Source organism: Topomyia yanbarensis, chromosome 3, assembly GCF_030247195.1.
Source record: "Topomyia yanbarensis strain Yona2022 chromosome 3, ASM3024719v1, whole genome shotgun sequence".
Classification (NCBI taxonomy): domain Eukaryota; kingdom Metazoa; phylum Arthropoda; class Insecta; order Diptera; family Culicidae; genus Topomyia; species Topomyia yanbarensis.
In genome coordinates, this window is record NC_080672.1 from 267,735,832 (window position 1) to 267,754,287 (window position 18,456).

The 18,456-nt window shown below is 35.0% G+C and overlaps 1 protein-coding gene across 6 annotated transcripts in view; it reads right to left on the reverse strand.

Moving 5' to 3' along the window:
- LOC131689849 (protein furry) overlaps positions 1-18,456 on the reverse strand; it is a 411,320-nt gene that overhangs the window by 246,028 nt on the left and 146,836 nt on the right. For all 6 annotated transcript variants that reach the window (XM_058975189.1, XM_058975188.1, XM_058975187.1 and 3 more), the window contains one exon: positions 10,657-10,776. In XM_058975189.1, the coding sequence (XP_058831172.1) occupies positions 10,657-10,776 (120 nt within the window). The remainder of the gene's footprint in view (positions 1-10,656; positions 10,777-18,456) is intronic.

Here is an 18,456-nt window from a genome sequence, read left to right on the forward strand (position 1 = left end):
CGGCTGTGAGGTACAAAAAATGTCTATAACAATGTTCAACACAAGAACGAGGAGCAGAACGAAAAAATGGCGAAAGTTTGGGGTCCCAGGAAACCCCTGGTGAAAAAATTCTCGAAAAAAATTGGAACGGGACTTCACTGTTTAGATCCAAAGTTTGTATGGAGAACTAGGGGTGTTCAAGAAGGAAGATATCAATAAAAATGGTCGTTTTAAATTTTCGCATAAAGTCTTGCCTAAAATGCTAATTACGTTGAAAAAAGGAAGCTATGCAATTTTTTAGCTCAATCGGACATCATTAAGAGGGTACGGCGTTTGAATATTGATTTCATAATATTCGAAAAAATCCAAATCCAAACATTAAATGTTGATAATCGAAATTTTTTGTTGAAATGTGTCTAAAACTAGCACGAAACATCAGCATCTAGTGTCAAAACAAACGAAAACCACTAAAAACAAATTTAATTTTTTAGCTCCAAAAAATTCTAAAATCAAAAATTTTCTTGTAATGCCTTATGAATTTAAATGATCCCAACGAACTGAGGCTTGGGAGCAGAACAGAAAAAAATATGGCAGAGATTAAGCGTTCTAATTACATAAATGTGAAAAGATTTTTGAAAAAAATTGAAACAAGACTTTCCAGTTTAACCATTTTGTGACGCGATTTTTTTTTCATTGTTAATACTGTTATTTTTAGCTTTATGTAGGTTTTCGAGGTCGCTGACGGCGTTCTGACGTCGAAAATGTAAAATTTAAAATGGCAGTCCCAATATGGCGACTGCGCTTGGCTAAATTTCATGTCTTTTTATGTATTGGCCTAAAACGTCTTACAAGGGGGTTTTCAGGGTCACTGATTTTGATTTTGACGTTAGAATTGTCAAATTAAAAATAAGGAACTAGTATGGCGAGTGGGTTTGGCTAAATTTTATGTTTCGTCAAAAATGGTTTCCATTTTGTAAGCGCCATTTTGAATTTTCGAATTTTGACATCAGAATCGTAATCAGCGACCCTAAAAACTCTCGTAAATCGAGTTTTATGCTCATTGTAACAAAATTCGTGAATTTCGTAAAAAATGGCTTCCGTTGCGTAGCCGCCATTTTGAATTTTCAAATTCTGTTATCGCAATCGTAGTCAGTGACCTCAAAACCACATAATCTATTTTATACTAGTTGCGACGTTATCCCTGTCTCTCAGAATCTTTTATAGACCAACATAATAATTCCATTTTTGCATATTTTGATATTGAAATGAAAAAATTCTGCAAAAAATCTATTTAGTTCAATAATTGAGATACTTGCAAAAACATTTTAGATCTCTAGGACTTTTAGCTCAGACACAGTCCAATTTATTGTAAAAAACAAGTATTTCAAATTTAATTGTTTACAACTAATAAGTAATTAACAAATTCACAAACATTTTTGTGGTAGTTGTACTCCTTACATCCCTAGGAGTTGATCAAAACAAAGAATTCGTATTTATATGTCAACGTTAACTAGAAATCCAATAAAAACTTAGGAGAAGTAGGTGGGACGTATACGTTCCACTGCGTCGCAAAGGGTTAAAACCAATTGGGATCAAAAATTCGATCAAAAATGCCCATTTTCACCTAAAAGATGTTATTTTTTTAATTTAACGAAACTTTGGTTTTAAATAGTGAAATCCCGCTCCAATTTTTTAAAAATTCCTTCACAATGATTTAGTTAGAACCCTAAATCCCTGCCATCTTTCTATTTGTTCTGCTCCCAAACCCAGTTCGTTAGGAAAATTTGATCAAAAACGCCCACCTCAAAGATGTTATTTTTAAAAATTTCACAAAACTGTGGTTTTAAAGTTCAACTGAGAAAGCTTGGAAAAGCTTCCATCGTGGAAAACGAGAAAAGCCGTTGGCAGAATATTCATGAAAATGAATCAGTGTATTCGTGGCTTTGGTAGAGTACAATTGATTAATTTTCATGAAGATTTTTCCAACGTTGCGCGAAAAAAATGCTTTTTTCGTTTTCCAAAATGGCTACTTTTCCACGGCGCCGGTCGTTGAGTGGTTAGCGTCACCGCCACTCATTCCAGTTGACCTGGGTTCAATTCCAGCCGAGGTCGTTGAGATTTTTCTGAGGTGAAAAAATCTGTGGTCACGTCTTCCTTCGGAAGGGAAGTAAAGCCGTTGGTCCCATGAAATTGGTGGATCGATATCTAGTCCAGGTAGTGGAGTCACCTCTCTGGCATCGGTAAAGAAGAAGTATATCCAACTTCTATACTCTACTAACAAACAAAAATCCTCCTCCCATGATACGTGTGGAGTGCGCAGTAGTATATACGGTCTCTAGCAAAAGCAGGTATCGGACTAACTATTCCTTCCCTTTCCTTCCGCGATCTACGTTCGGGCCTGGCCGGCGTCGGTATTGATCAGAAACACTTTGGGATTACCAGGAGTTGCACATTGAAAGATGTTTCGCTAATCCCAAGCATAATTATCTACTGATTCTCTGTGCAACTTCAGCTAGTCCAGATCGATAACGGAGTAGCAGCAGGGGTGGTCGCACAAGCTCAAGCTCAAGCTCAAAATGGCTACTTTTCCAAGTTTTCTCAGTTGAACCTTAAACTGTGTAGACTCGTTCCATCTTTTTTTTACAAAAAATTCGCAATGATTTAGTTGAAACCATAAATCCCTGTCATCTTTTTATTTGTTCTGCTTCCAAACCCAGTTCGTTGGGAATTTTTTTTGAAATCATAAGGCATCACAATAAAATTTTTGAACTTCCATTTTTTTTAGATTTCTGAGTCCTTGGAACTAAAAAAAATGCTTTTAGCAGTTTTCGTTTGTTTTGACACTAGATGCTGATGTTTCATTTATTTATTTGTATTTATTTATTTAATTTTCAACTGACTGACAATGTCTTATTGAAATTGTTTAAAACTAATTAACATTCAAAATTACACAAAAAATATAACATAAGACCAACATTTTACACACTACCATCACGTTGCGCATAACACAAAGCAAAAACAATTATCTCCGCGGAATTTGTAGGTCAGCCAAAGTTCCCGCATGTTGTCGTGGAATTCAAGGAACTCCGGAATTATTTGGACTTCGGAATGCTATTTTTAGACATATTTCAACAAAAAAAATCGATTTTCAACATTTCATGTGAAAATTTGGTTTTTTTTCGAATATTATGAAATCAATATTCAAACGCCGCACCCCCTTAATGATGTCCGATTGAGCTAAAAAATTACATAGATTCCTTCTTTCGACGTAATAAGCATTTTATGCAAGACTTTATGCGAAAATTCAAGACGATCGTTTTCATTGATATCTTCCCTCTTGAACACCCCTAGTTCTCCATACAAACTTTGGTTTTAAACTGTGAAGCCCTGGTCCAATTTTTTTCAAAAATTTCTTCACCAGGGGTTTCCTGGGACCCCAATCTTTTATATATTGTTATATATTGTTCGATTTTCGAGTACAAAATGTGCAAAAATCCAATATTCTACTTTGACCTTATTTTGGCGAAGCTTCGTAACGTGTCCATTTTTTATACAACGAATAAATTTAAGATTCTAGCTAGAATAGTAAATTCGAGGCGAGTTTTTTATTTTTCCTTGGAGTCGCATATGCCAAGGGGCCATCCATATAGCACGTGGACAATTTAGGGGAGGGTAGGGGTCACGAAAAGCCCACTCTTGTCCTTGCGGAGGGGGGTTTGGAGTATTGGAAACGTACACGTGAACTTTTTATTATATTTTTGTCTTTTATAAGAATATATAATAAATTTATATCGTCAATGATGTGAGCGCTTACCTTCAAATTATTACAATATTTTGAAATAGTCGAAGTGCCTATAACAGCATAGTGTGTGATGGCAAGAGTATTTTTTAAAGGAGCGTAAAAGCTTCTATATGTAACATTTTATGAAAAAAATGTTCGATGACCGTATTTTATACAACAAAACTATCTGAGAACGAATTACAGGGAATGAATACTTCTGCACGAAAAAATATGCACTGATAAAAATGTGTCATCTTTCACAACAACAAAATTTTGTGTTAAAAATTTAAATTGCAAAAACAAACATTTTTTGTATCTTTATATTTTGTCAACAAAAACGTAAAACGAAAAGAAACATTTTGAATGTAATGTTTTTAAATTTCATACTAATTGACATACAAAAAACTATTTGCAGTCAAAAATATAATTTTATTTTTGAATATGATTCTAAATGTCATTTCAAATCAAAATGCTCTTAACAAAAAAATTCTGAGATATAGTAGCTCTAGAGATAATTCAAATTACAAAAAATACAATTTTTAAATTTACAAAAACTTGAATGTAATGCATGCAGAAACGTCTACGCCCTTTTGAACAATTGTTCTCTCATCAAAATACTGCAATTGCAGGAGAAAATCATGGAGAGTCGTAAACCGAACATAAGTCCAAAGTTTCGTTCGAATCGGTGATGGTCGTATTTTGTGGTCGGCTAGTTTCTGTTAGAATCCCTCAGTAGTCCTGCCCCACTAAGTTAATGTCGGAAAAAACTTTATTAACCCTTCCAAGCCCAACTTTTTTCTAGTGCGTGTAAGGTTTCAAAACTATTTTTCCTTAAGGGGTTATTTACAAAGTTTAAACTAAGAAAATTGAAATTTGTTTTATTGAATATTCTGAAAGTACATACTTTTGAAAATATCTGTGCGGAATTTCATCCAGATCGGAGCGCTAGATTTTAAATTACAGTCGTTTGCTGCGCGCTGGTACTTCCACGAATGATGTTAACACAAAACTTTAAACGCAATTATCTCGGAATAAGTTTTTTTGAAAAGTACCGTTGCGGTGAACATGATATCTCAAAAACTAGTCATCCGATTTTCTAAAACATTTTTTTATTGTATTTATATTCTCGTGTACTTGAACGGTTCTTTTTTCGTCAAAAAAATTTCGATCCTTTGCAATAAATTTTTGTTTGAAACTTTGAACCCCACAAAACTAATTTTTTTGGTCAACATGTTTTCTATGCAAGAAAAAATTGTTTTATTGAGAAATTGATCCATTTAAGTACACCACAATACATTTCTCTTCAATAATCTTCTTAGTTTTTGGATTTCAGTTGAGCGGTTCCGCTTGGAGAGCGTTCACCGGAACCCTCTGCCAAAAAAACATGCTTCGGGGGATTGTCCATAACTCCGACAACCTTGAATATTTTTTTTGAATTCAACTTGTTTTTTTTTATCTTCGATAGTGCTACCAACGAACTGTCTTTCACTTTTTCAAATAAAATTTGCATAAAACGCTTTAAAAAATCACGAACTTAGCTAACTTTTTCGCCACAACTTTGTATATAACCCCTTAAAATCGGTGGGCTCAAGAAACACGAAAAGCATTTTTCATCTAGATAGGTGCTTTCCTCGCAGTGCTAGAAGCTACTTAATTTTAACTTCCAATGCTCAATACAGTTCTCCAAGAATATTTACATTAGTCGCATTGCGTGGAAAACGTAGCCCAAGACGGTCTAAATTGATAAGTTTTATCAGTTTTCAATAATATCGCAACATAACGAAGATATGTGAAAAATTCATTTTCTGTCGTCAACATAAACAGTCCCTGGCAGCACTGCTCCATTGGAACCCAATCAGGCTAATTGCAATAACTCCAATTCTATAGCTGATCCTTGTAACTGTAAATACTCAAATGAAAGGCAAGAGTCACATTTATTAGCCTTACTTGTTTTGGTGAGCAGACTTTGCCTCTATCAAAAGTTATAGCTGTTTAAAAACGTTGTTGTCCACAAACAGCATGGGCATGAAGGGGTTAACTTCAGTTTTAGGTTATCGCGAACGCGCATACGAGAATTCGAATAAAATTGAATTATGAAAGAAAACTAGAAAAAATCTAGTAATACGTTTTAAAGGTGAGAGATTAAAGTGCTACTTGATAAAAAAAATCCGATCTTTTGGAGTTTTCGTTTTAACCCTTTATGAGGCCCAGAGTTTGGGGCTATTAATGAATATTATATTAATAGAAACACGGTTCTGTCACTTAGTTTAGAATATATTTACATTTATTTTGTAATAAAAATTGTTTTGAAAATATACTTGCTACCACCGGTTAGAAAATGTCAGTCTTCGTAATGATTGATGTATTTTCAACGAGATTTATGCAAATATAAAGACAAATCTAGCTGGATCAGAAATTCAGAAAGAAATTAAGGTGAGCTACTGGTTACAGATTACAGACCTCCATTCATTCATTTTTGCCTTTCTCATATAAAGAAAAGCTACGCAATCACTGTAAAAATCGACTTTTTAACCGAGGCCCGGAGTGTCATATACCATTCGATTCAGTTCGTCGAGATCGGCAAATGTCTGTGTGTGTATGTATGTGTGTATCATTTAAACTCACACAATTTTCTCAGAGATGGCCGAACCGATTTTCACAAACTTAATTTCAAATGAAAGGTATAACGCTCCGATAAGCTGCTATTGATTTTTTAGTTGATCCGACTTCCGATTCCGGAGTTACGGATTGAAGCGTGCGGTCACACAGCAAATTCCCATATAAACTGGTATCACTTTGATGTACAAATGGTGTAATACGTATTAAAATGGGTCCAACATTACTTGAATTTGCTGGTCTAGATCACTATTGATCATTCAAAGCAGCTTCGACCACATTGGCCACCTATGACGGATCTTGAGGCCCCCGGGGAACTCGCCAAGTTCCTAAACTAGTATCACACCTATTTCCCAGCGAATTCTTGATCGATTTTTACAAACTTTATTTCAAATTTAAAATACAGTAATCCCATTAACTGCTATTAAATTTCATTCGGCTCTGACTTTTGGTTCCGAGGTTTCAGGTTAGTTGGTAAGGTTCTGGAATTTCCTATATAAACCGTTACAATCGCAATACCTCAGAGGCCAAAAACTATTGAAATCGTCACCAAATTACATCTATTCGCAGGTCTAGATCACTGAATGGAAATCAACCATTCTTGGAATATATTGTCTACTATCGACAATTCCTGAAATCCCGGTATCCGGGCGTATTCCACAATTTAAGTCACATCTATTCTTAGGTGATGACTGAACCGATTTTCTCAAACTATGTCTCAAATGGATGGTATAATATGCAGCTGGGTGTTGCATCGTTCGTCCCTCTCCCCCTTACAATTGCACCTCACCCCTTCATCACCACCCTCGCACTCGCATTCTCTTCATTGACCCCGCATACCGGAAGTGTATGTGTGTCATTTAAACTTACACAATTTTCTCAGAAATGGCTGAACCAATTTACACAAACTTAGTTTGAAATGAAAGGTATAGCGCTCCAATAAGCTGCCATTGAATTTTTAGTTCATCCGACTTGCAGTTCCAGAGTTACGGATTGGAGAGTGTGGTTACACAGCAAGTTCTCATATAAACTGGTAACACCATGATGTCTAATTTATTAAAATGGGTACAACATTGTTTGGATTTGCAGGTCTAGATCACTTATGACCAATCACAGTTGATTTGACCACATTGGCCACCTATGACGGTTCTCTAAATTATTAGCACACCTAGATCCCTCGTGGCTAATCAAGATTTTTTTTAAATATATTGTCCACTATCGACGGTTGCGGGTATATACCAGAATCAGTTATTCGGTTATGACTGAACCAATTTCCACTACCTTAGTCACAAATGCAAGATATAATATGGTGTTGGATGTTTCTCCTACCCTTGATCCCCTCCCCCATACCCTTCCACTCCCCCGGCCCTCTCGACAAAACGATTCGAGCCAATATATTCCGATTTGGGATTTTTTTTAAGAATGTAAATACTGTTTATCCAATAATGTAATAAAGCATATAAACATTTATCGTCGGTGTGGTTTCAAAAAATGCAACAACGTCATGCGTGGTATTGATGCGATGAAATAACTTCGTGCAAGGTCTTCATTAATAATGCTGCATGTTCAATGTGACTGCGGTCGCGTCTTGTACACTACCCTTTAATTTTTCACCTTTTATTTTGTTCAAACCAATTTATGTATCATTGATTCAATAAATTTCTTACTTTCACTTACACAGCTGTTTTCGAAATTTTAAAACGAAGAAAGTGATATATTATACATTTCTTTTGTTTGCATTTTTACCTGCGAAAAATGCGATCAAACGCGTGGGGTACATTTATACCCCAGTGCAACATTCTAGGGTGGAAAACGCAAGTGCAACGTTCTCGGGTTAAGAATGTAATAGACATTTCCACAATTATATTGAACATAATCGGGCATGGTCATAGTTTGAAGAAATGGTAATGGTAATGGTCATAGCTTGAAGAAATGAGAAAGGCACAATTGCACCGTTAGGAGGAATAAAACAGGTTTTTTTCTTTGCTACTTTTACCACTCATAAACCAAATTTTCGGATTAAAAATAGTTGTTTTTACAATTTGCATCACCATTTGGTCTATAGTATTTTATTTTTTTCAAAATCGAGCTAACAATGAACAAAAGGAAATCACCATATTTTTTTTATTTTTATTTTTTTTTCAAAAAACCTTACCAATCGGATACTTTTCACTGTATCTCAATAAAAAGTAATAAGAAGAGTTGCCAGACTCCTAACAAGTAGATTTCATAAGATTGAAACACTTCTAACTTCATATTCTTTCGTTATGAACGAAACGAAAGGTGGCAATATAGTTGCCACCGCCTTATAAAGGGTTAATACACACCAAAAAATAATGAAATTTAAACGACATGTAAATCAATACGAGTGTAAACATACAACGATTGAATCAAAAATTTGATTGAAAATTACGTTGAAATCAATTGGAGCATCAAACAGCATACAATTTTACACTTTCATTCGTGTAATATTACATGTCATCCATTTTACAGCAGTATTCGAAATTTTACATTTATATTTATGCTCTAAATATGTGCATGAAAATAAACTTAAAATTACAAAATATTTTTTTCTGTGTAGTTAACTTACCACAACTATTAGGTGCGTACTTATGCCCCTCCTTTTACTCTACATTGTTCATTGTTGCCAATCCATGTCGCTAATAAATGGGAGTGAATTTTTCACAACACGTCATCTATCATGCAATTTAAGAATGCTACTTCTGTAATATCCTCGCTGCTGCATCCGCTCGAGAAAGTCGAAAGACCGTCAGATTGCCATTACTCAAAATTTATAATCGTGCTCTGCCAGTCTTTCGCAACCTCCGTGCAGCGTGTATCAGTACACAAGGACAAAGATCGCATCCTCTATGCATGCTGCACCAAGTTATGCAAGATGATGACGGCGCTATTAAATTCAAGACAAACGGGACAATATCAACACTGAACAACACTGCTGCTCATAATCTCAGCGAGGAACTACTTCCTGCAACGGCATCAAGCGAAACAGTGTTTGCATACTCTAATAGAATGGTGCAAATTTGTATCTACTATGCAGCACACACAGAAGTTATTGGGCTCGCATTTTGGTCAATATTATGTATAGCTTCTAATGATGCTCTAATAGAAACTAAAAATAATAACTTATTCAGGATACAGTGCGGCATATATTAGCTTACCAGTGTAAGAGATGATTTTTATATTCATTCGATGTAAGTTGCGTGAATACATAGTTTTATCCAGCGACATATACGTGAATTAGTGACTAAGAGAAAAGGGAGTAACAATCACTAATGGGCAAGGTAGAAGAGAAGGAAAACACATCTTGACAAAGGCAAAATATTCCACTAGTAATTCGCAACTTCACATCATCTCAATGTTAATAAATAAAAATTGTAATATTTTTAAATTGCTTGTAATTTGATTCCTCGAATCTCGCCGGATAAAATTAAACAATGCAAAACAGAAAATGTTTTTTGTAGTTGAAAAATAAGCCCGTCGATTTTACGCTTAGATTGTGAGAATGGTTGAGATCAATTAATTTTGCTTGAATGTTATCTCAATTATCCCCTTAATCCTAACTACGAGCGATTCGTAGCAACAATGTCTAAGCTCGACGCCTGCCAACAGAAGACAAAAAAATATTCATTAAGATTTTTAGCCTGTTTCCAATGACCCTGCCACTTCTAGTTCTCAGATCAGTATATTTCACATCCTTACCCTCACTTGAGTACGATGGCTCTAAATTTTAATAACTCTCTACTTAGACATCTCTACCCAATTCTAGCCGTGAAGCTCGAAAAATTAAGATAGATAGAACGATATTTTGTTACTCATAATGTTCAAACTGTATCAAAACTGCAAACTCATAACAGCAACGTTACATTAAAAGACCGAGCATTCTACAAAGTTTTAAAGTAAACACCATAGGATTTTTAACGACGAATAGACGACAGTAATATGAGGCATGAGAAAGTTTCTCCCGAAAGTTGTCAATATTATTTTCAATTAGATTATATTTTTTGTGTTAATTTTCTGAACAGATTCACTTATTTGTGTCACGCAATCGATTTAGTATTGCAGAAGTAAGATTAGCATGAAAATTATAAAAAAAAACCGATTGTGGGGATACCCACGGAAACATGTTTGTGGGATAATAAGGATGAACACACATCCATTTTATGAAGTAAAAATGTAAATATCGCTTTTACATCACACATGGACGTAGGAAACGCAGGGTTGTTTACAATACAATTACCGAAAACTGTGCAGTAACTTACCGGAAAACATCGACATTGTCAGCTCCGGTCGCAATCTAGCCATCTGTCTCGAAAGATACATTTGCGATCGGCAGTACGCACCACTGAGAATCGCATCCAAGGTGCCAACTTTGTCCAGTTCTGAAAATAGAATAAACATAACATTTAAAATAATCTTCACTCATCCGTAAAAAAAATCAAACCACCCTGCTGAGGGGTCTTATGACCGACACAAAAATACAATTAGGGATCTCAGCATTAAAAAGCGTTCAACAAGTGAAACAGCAATGGGACTGAATATAAAAATGGAATTAGCACTCACTTCAATGGCGACAATTTGCAGTAGTTAGTGAATCAGTGTTGAGCTACAATTACTTCCAGTAGCAAAATTGAATTTATTACGACTCGTAAAACTCGAATATTACGCAGCGTGCAGAGGCATGGAGCGAAACGGAGCAAAACGAAAAATGTTTGATGGAATTGGCACGCTTCCAATGACTTGGCTATTCTTTAGGGCAGGCTAGGGTTTCCCAAAAGTATCAATTTATTCAGCGGCGTAATATATCATTTTCCCTGGACAACGGAAATGAAAAAGGAAAAAAACACTGAAGCAAGATTTATTCCCACCTAATAAATCGCGCAAAAATGATATTGTCGTATTGTCAGCAGCAATAACACGTGCAGAAAAAATTATGTGTCATCTACATCTTATGCAGTGTGAACTCTAAAAGTAAGCGCACACGTACAGCAATTTGATTTACTTTTTGATTATTTTGGGTGGAAATCGTTCAACTGTAATAGAATTTTATAACTTATTTATTCGTCTAGCTGTGAGCACCGACGAAATAATTTGCCTTACTAAAGAGTCCGGCACTCGAAGTGTAACCGATTGAAAGGACCATCAATTTGGTTTGGAAAATTATTTTTTTTTATTAAGGGGTTATATATGTTGAGATGCAGGAAAACAGGGAAAAGTTTGAATATTTATAAAGGTATGTAGTCATATTTTTATGAAATACTTATTATATGTCTAGCGTAGTAAAATGTCCAATTTGCAAAATCCACTTGAGGATATAAAAAATATTAATAAAAATTAATAATTTTTTCAAAGAGGTTAGCCGTGACTAAGATTCCAGTCCAACAGCTCAACTGAAAGCATCAAACTAAAAAAAATCATTAATATATGTACCTGTGGTGTCGTTCAAGGACACCACAAGTAGAGTGATGAGCCTATTTTGGCACCATTAGAGAGTGTCGCACTATTTTTTTAATAACTTTACAAGAAGCCATATTACCTATAACCTTTTTCACAATAAAGTATCAGTGTACTGTTTCTTAAACAACTATTTTATGCTTTTTTAGCAGAATAAATCATCATAAATAAAAATAAATATTCTATTCTGTGCATCTATTCCCACCTCAACGATCCAATTATCGCCTCATGGGTGTGACAATTTCCACCTCATCGAAAAACAATCTAGTAGAAACGCAATGCCTCATATTCCATTTGCGTCGATTCTTAGTATCCAGATCATGGACGCCAACGCGTGATTTGTAAAACGAGTCATTCTGCTTTTTTCAGCCGATCAAAACAAACTTAACATCACGCACATGAAAGAAACTCATCAGCTGTTAGTAGAAGAGCGCCCAGAATTGCGCACGCAGGAAATAACCATGCGAAGGTTAACAACTGAAATGACAAGTTTCATATCACACATCGTCGCTGTTGTGCTACCTTATGACAAACGCCATTTTGGGGTAAACTGAGTTAGATATGCCACATTACTTGTTTGAAAAATCTCCACAAAGTGGCGTTTTCAGAATTTTGAAATTCTACTTGGTTACTTAGATATAGCGAGAAACATGATGAGAAATTGTGAGTTTTTTGCTTCAAATCACTGTATCTAGAGATTTGCTCAAGTTATATTGAAGTTTTGGATGTTTTTATGTATGAAAATGTCTGAGGAACACAATGGCATAAACATTTTCAAAAGAAAATTACACGAGTTGTGAGAAAAACACAGTTTTAGTTTTAAACTGGAAATAAAGGATGTTTGGCAACACTGTAACCGAAAATAACTATGTTTTCTAGATTCCCTGACTCATTTCCTTCAAAATGCATTTCACCGATTGTTTATAGACCATATTAACGCAAAGATATGAATAAAAGTTAAAAATTGATGATTATTTTCTATGGAAAATTTTCTATGAAAAATTTTCTATGCACGATTATGACACGTCATACAATTTTTATCATCAATACACGCCTATGACACGTGTGAGTGCGACTTTTGTTTACATTCATAGTAAAAACTCGCAACATAGTCAACCGATCTTCGTAATATTTGAGAGATTAATACAGAATAGATAGAAGCATCAATTGTCTTCTTTGAATTGTTTGCATCATGTGTAAGTGTCAAGTTATTAATTCTCAAACATTAAAAATCGTTTTTCTCGAAATGTGCTTAATGGCGCTTGTCATAAGATAGCACAACAGCGACGACATTGCATTCTCACGATCCGAATTGTAGGGGAATTGTAGGTAAAACCGACACTGTGGGTAAAACCGACACCACACAACTTTCCCTAGAAATCATATTTTTGTTCATTTCTTAATGACACTTTATTATTAATACGATTATGTAGATCATTTGAAGTCAAATTGGATTTACGTTAATTCACCGAATGTCAAAAAAAAAAATAAACAAAACATACGACAGCAGCGTTCATACTCGTCCGGATGTAAAATTTTGTTGGTAGATTTTAAGGTTTTAACAGAACAAAAGCTTTTCAAATCACCACATTTTTCAGTACCTTTTATTATCGACTTTTCCTTTGATCAACTGGATGCATTGAAGACGAGTTTGAGAAATTCAGTATTTTTAATTGCTTTTTTAAAAAAGTGCGCTGTTGGGGTAAAATCGACACCATTTGGTTAGGGTAAAACCGACACGCTGTTAAGATGGCAGTTTTGACATGCGGTTCATTCCAAATGGCTGGGGATCTTTGTGACACTTCAATTACACTATTAGCACACTATAGTAATAGCAGAAATACTTTTATTGTGTTTATTTCTTATTAGTCTCTTTAAAAACAAAAATTGGAATTTTGGTTTATCAGATTCTATCGAAGCTTTTGCTCTTTCTGCAAAAAGCTCATCAAACCGAAGTTCTAGTGTTCTCTTGGTTTGTCATAGACGAACTTTATCACAATGAGACAATGATCTTTTGTATACCCCAATAGATCGTTGATGAGCAGAGCCCGAAAAATCAAGTCGGAAAAAGGTAGTTTTACTAAGAAGTGTGTGTCACTTATAAGTGAATGATTCCGATTAGCAGAATGTAGAACGCTTGCTAATCTTCTCTTACGAAATAAAATGGCACTGAAGGTTGCAATGATGTGCGTAAGGATTATTTGGATATACTCTTATCAAGAAATTATCCTATAGTATAAAATACTCTTGTTTATAGCAATACGCTTTCGAGCTCTCTTCCCCTCACTACATGATGAAGCTACAAAAAGCATATGTTTGCTTCACACATACTCACACTTTATTAGTCACGCATATATCACATTTTTAACAAAAAGTGAAGAGAAAATAAATTAAAGGTTGTGTCGGTTTTACCCGCAGTGCCTACAAAAAGTCATTTTGTTTTCCAAGTTTTGCAACCAATAATTTTTAATGAAATTCATTGCTGACAAAATTAAGCTTTGTTAAGAATTTTCTAAGAAGAATTCTGCGTAGAAATTATTATTTTATTGGTTTTTTGGCAACCCAGAAAAAGTGTTTAGCTTAAGGAGTCGGTTTTAACCATAATTCCCCTATGTGCATATGAAAAAAATATCTGCAATCAACAATTAGTTGAATAACTTGAAATCATTAATTACTTGTACCTGAAGTTGCATTACAATATATTTTCAAATTCATGTTTTGATTTGGCCGCACTGGTGAATCTTTTCTGTATGATGGATGCAAAAAGTTTGTTTTGATTATGGTAGTGTATCGGACAAAACATATCCTAGTGTTTGACGAGTGCTTTTAAAATTGAAATAATCGTAAAAAGGTTCTCCAGCTAAAATAAAGGTATGTATCAGTGCAATGTTTAATATATTTGTGCCGGAATAACAAGAATATGAGGCGGTAAATGCTGGCTCGTAACTTGCATAAATAAACAGCTAAGCGCCGCGCCGTTGCGTCCTGATTCGGTTCACTATGTGTGTGAGCCGGATTAGCAGATATTTCTATAAGGTTATTTTGTTTTAATTAAAAGTTGGATTTAGAGGATAGTTCTAAATACATATGTGTACAACAAATAAAGAGCTTATTTTTGCACACCTGTTTTAGCCAAATTAATATATGAGATAATATGCTTGACTCGAAACCAAGGGGTATGAAATAGGGTCGCAATAGGCTCTACTGCATTGATTAAAAAAAATTCTTTTTGGAAACGAGGACAATTTTTCTAAAAAAAAATCACTATTTTCACCTGAAAAAAATAATTCATAACATTAATATGAAAATTTTGAGGAAAAAATGGAATCGTTCAAGGACACGGCAGTTAAATTACGAACAAGTAAAAAAAGTTTTGAGATCGTTTGAAAACTTTTTCGGCAATCGTTTTTGGGCAACATGATTTCGAGATAATCGCGCTTAAAGTTTCGAGTATAAGCCACACCTCCATAAGGGAGCAAGATGAAAAAAGCTATAACTTTGCGTCTACTGCTCCAATCTCTATAAAAATTTGAGGTAACATTCTTAAAAACCTGAAGTTTACGAAAAAAGAATAAAAAAATTTCGATTTTTGGCCAACCTGAATATATGTAACCCTTAAATGTGCAGAATTTGGGAAAATAATCAAAAATGCAGGAAAAATTCACTTTTGCTCGATATATGGATATATATATATATATATATATATATATATATATATATATATATATATATATATATATATATATATATATATATATATATATATATATATATATATATATATATATATATATATATATATATATATATATATATATATATATATATATATATATATATATATATATATATATATATATATATATATATATATATATATATATATATATATATATATATATATATATATATATATATATATATATATATATATATATATATATATATATATATATATATTCGCACAATCAAATCTTGAATGTGGTATATCTGTATAAGTACAGGTTATTGTGCATTTTGGCAACCAGTATAGCGGTGGACGATGTGATCACTGTCTATACTTAAGTAACGTTCAATCACACGGTACGTCGGTTTCAGTTAGCGGAGCAGAGTGTCAACGTGGCTTCACCGGTGCTTCGGGATGAGTGGAATGCATTTTCTGTGTGCGTTCACCGAAACGTTGTGTTGTTTTTTGTTCTGTCATGTGATTCATTTTGACGTCCCGTTGATGTAATGTACCGTTGACGGAGGAGTGACGGATGGTGCGAATCGCAATTAATGTTGATCAACGACGAGCGAGGCATTTTCGGTCGGTGCACTCAATGAGTGCCTGCTGGAGGTGTGGAGTGGATGAGACGGGGACGGATTAGGGATGTGCATTGGAGTGATATTGACGTATTGAAGGCATTCCATCAATACGTCAAAATATTGAACGTGTATAGCGGCCCTTACACGTTCGGTTTTTTTCGTCAATACTAGCAAGTATTGACTAAAGTATTGTACGTGTAATGGAAAAATGTTGTATTGACGACGTACACTTCAAATGAAGCAATATCGTCAATACTCGTATTGACAAAAATATTGAACGTGTAAGGGCCGCTTATCGCCCGCTGATGATCAACAACGTGTTTGTGATCAAATGGTGTAATTTGATGTGAGGGTGGTTGAGATGATTGTGCCTGGAGTGGCAGTGCTCCTGATGTGGTATGATGAGCCGGCGTTCCTGGAATTAACATTGAATGTTGCTACACAGTACATATTGACCATGGCTGTCTGAAAATTTGTCCAATGAACGTGCATGGTATCACCAAGAGCCTGTGTAATTGTTGTGATTGTTTTGATGACATACACGAGAGCAGTATTTTTCTTATTGGGTTTGCTTCACTAATCTTCCAACTATCATATCACATGATTTGGTGTTCTTGGTATGTGGAATAAACATAAAGATGTGACATGGGGTGCTGGAGGCGCACTGGAATCCTGTCAATTCTATTTTCCATTGGATTGTCAACTCTAAATATGTCACCAGGGGGGCGTTCATGGGTGATGTTGCGGGTTGATGGTCGAATGGAGGGGGGGGGGGGGGGGGTTATTACCTAACATGAATTAACGAGATGAAAACTACACACTTCTTGAGGCTTTTTTCGGGGAGACGTTTCTACGGTGAGCGACTCTCATTGTTTACTTTCTCTACGTCAACTCTGCGTAGTATGCTAGTCAAAACCACCGTCTTTCTATCTGTACTGTAAAATAAGTTAAAAATTGTACAGTGATGCTGTTAACGTGAAGCGATGCCAAAATCATAACAAAGGTTCGGTTATGTTCGGGTTACGTGCAGCATCTGTGTGCGGTTAGAAAGTACTATACCGATATGAGATGGCACGCACACAAGCGTATCATTCAGCAATCAGCTGACTGATTTTTGCACCACGTGTTTCATTTATTTTAAAAATAAAAAGGTACAAATTTCCCAAACGAATCAAAATTCCGTGAAGAGAATCTATTCATCAGCTTGTGCTAACATGCCTGCATACAGTGATACAATTTCTAAGCAAACTGATATAAGACATTCAAGTTACAAAAGATTTTGTCTTGCGCGTCAATGCTGCCAATGTTTTGATTTTGACGATGAAATAAGAAGAAGAAGAAGAAGAAACGACTACGGCCATTTTAGCTGCCACCTTGTGGCTTTATTCAGCATTTCCTTAAGATCGAAAGGGGGGGGGGGTTGATAGGGTGGGGGGTCACTCATTGTGGATGTGCCGTTTTCAATAAGGGCTCTAGACTTACTTTTTCTGCCGAATCTCAGCTTGGGAAGGGTGATGCAGAAAAATACTTGTTTTTGTGTGTGTCGATCTCTTCATTTTTTTGTATTTTCTGCATTTTAAGTTTTAGCACGTTGTTGTATATTAATATAATAGTTATATTTGGTCTTCTTGTCTACCATTCTTCCTTTCTATTTCTAGTAGTTAGCAAAATATAAGGCGCGCCTGTTGTCGGTTGTACGTTCGACATACAAAATCGGTCGTTTCAGATACCTAAGTGGTGCTGATCGTATACGGCTCAAAAACCACTCACATAAAACCGCGCGCGAATATTAATTGCATAAGAGTCGGTATCTCACTCAATCGCTCGTGGTGTAAAGAAACATTACATAGCTGCCGTTGTATTGCTTATAATAATATCAATCTATACTTCGAAATATTCCATTACATCACTATAACCGCGTCTATTTCAGCAAATGTCTCGAAAAAGTGAAAGTAAAAATAATCACTTCACGTTATTTTGTATTGTTCTTTGGATGTCGTGTTTCGCCGGAATACAGAAACAAGGGATAATAAAATCGTTCACAAACCGTTTGATTCAATTTAATATAAGTAACACTCCCGACAGTCCTCTGTCCGGAGCTGACGTTACATTTTTACATTGCCGAATTAATTCAACAAACGATAAATCTTTCATATATTGCCCAGAACAATAAACACATGATAATACTTCTGAACTTGCATAAATCGTATGACTTATCAAGGTGAATCCAGATTTGTGTAGCTCTTTACCCCATTCCACTAACAAAAACTTCTTCCCGTGGCAAACGTGGATATGCAGAG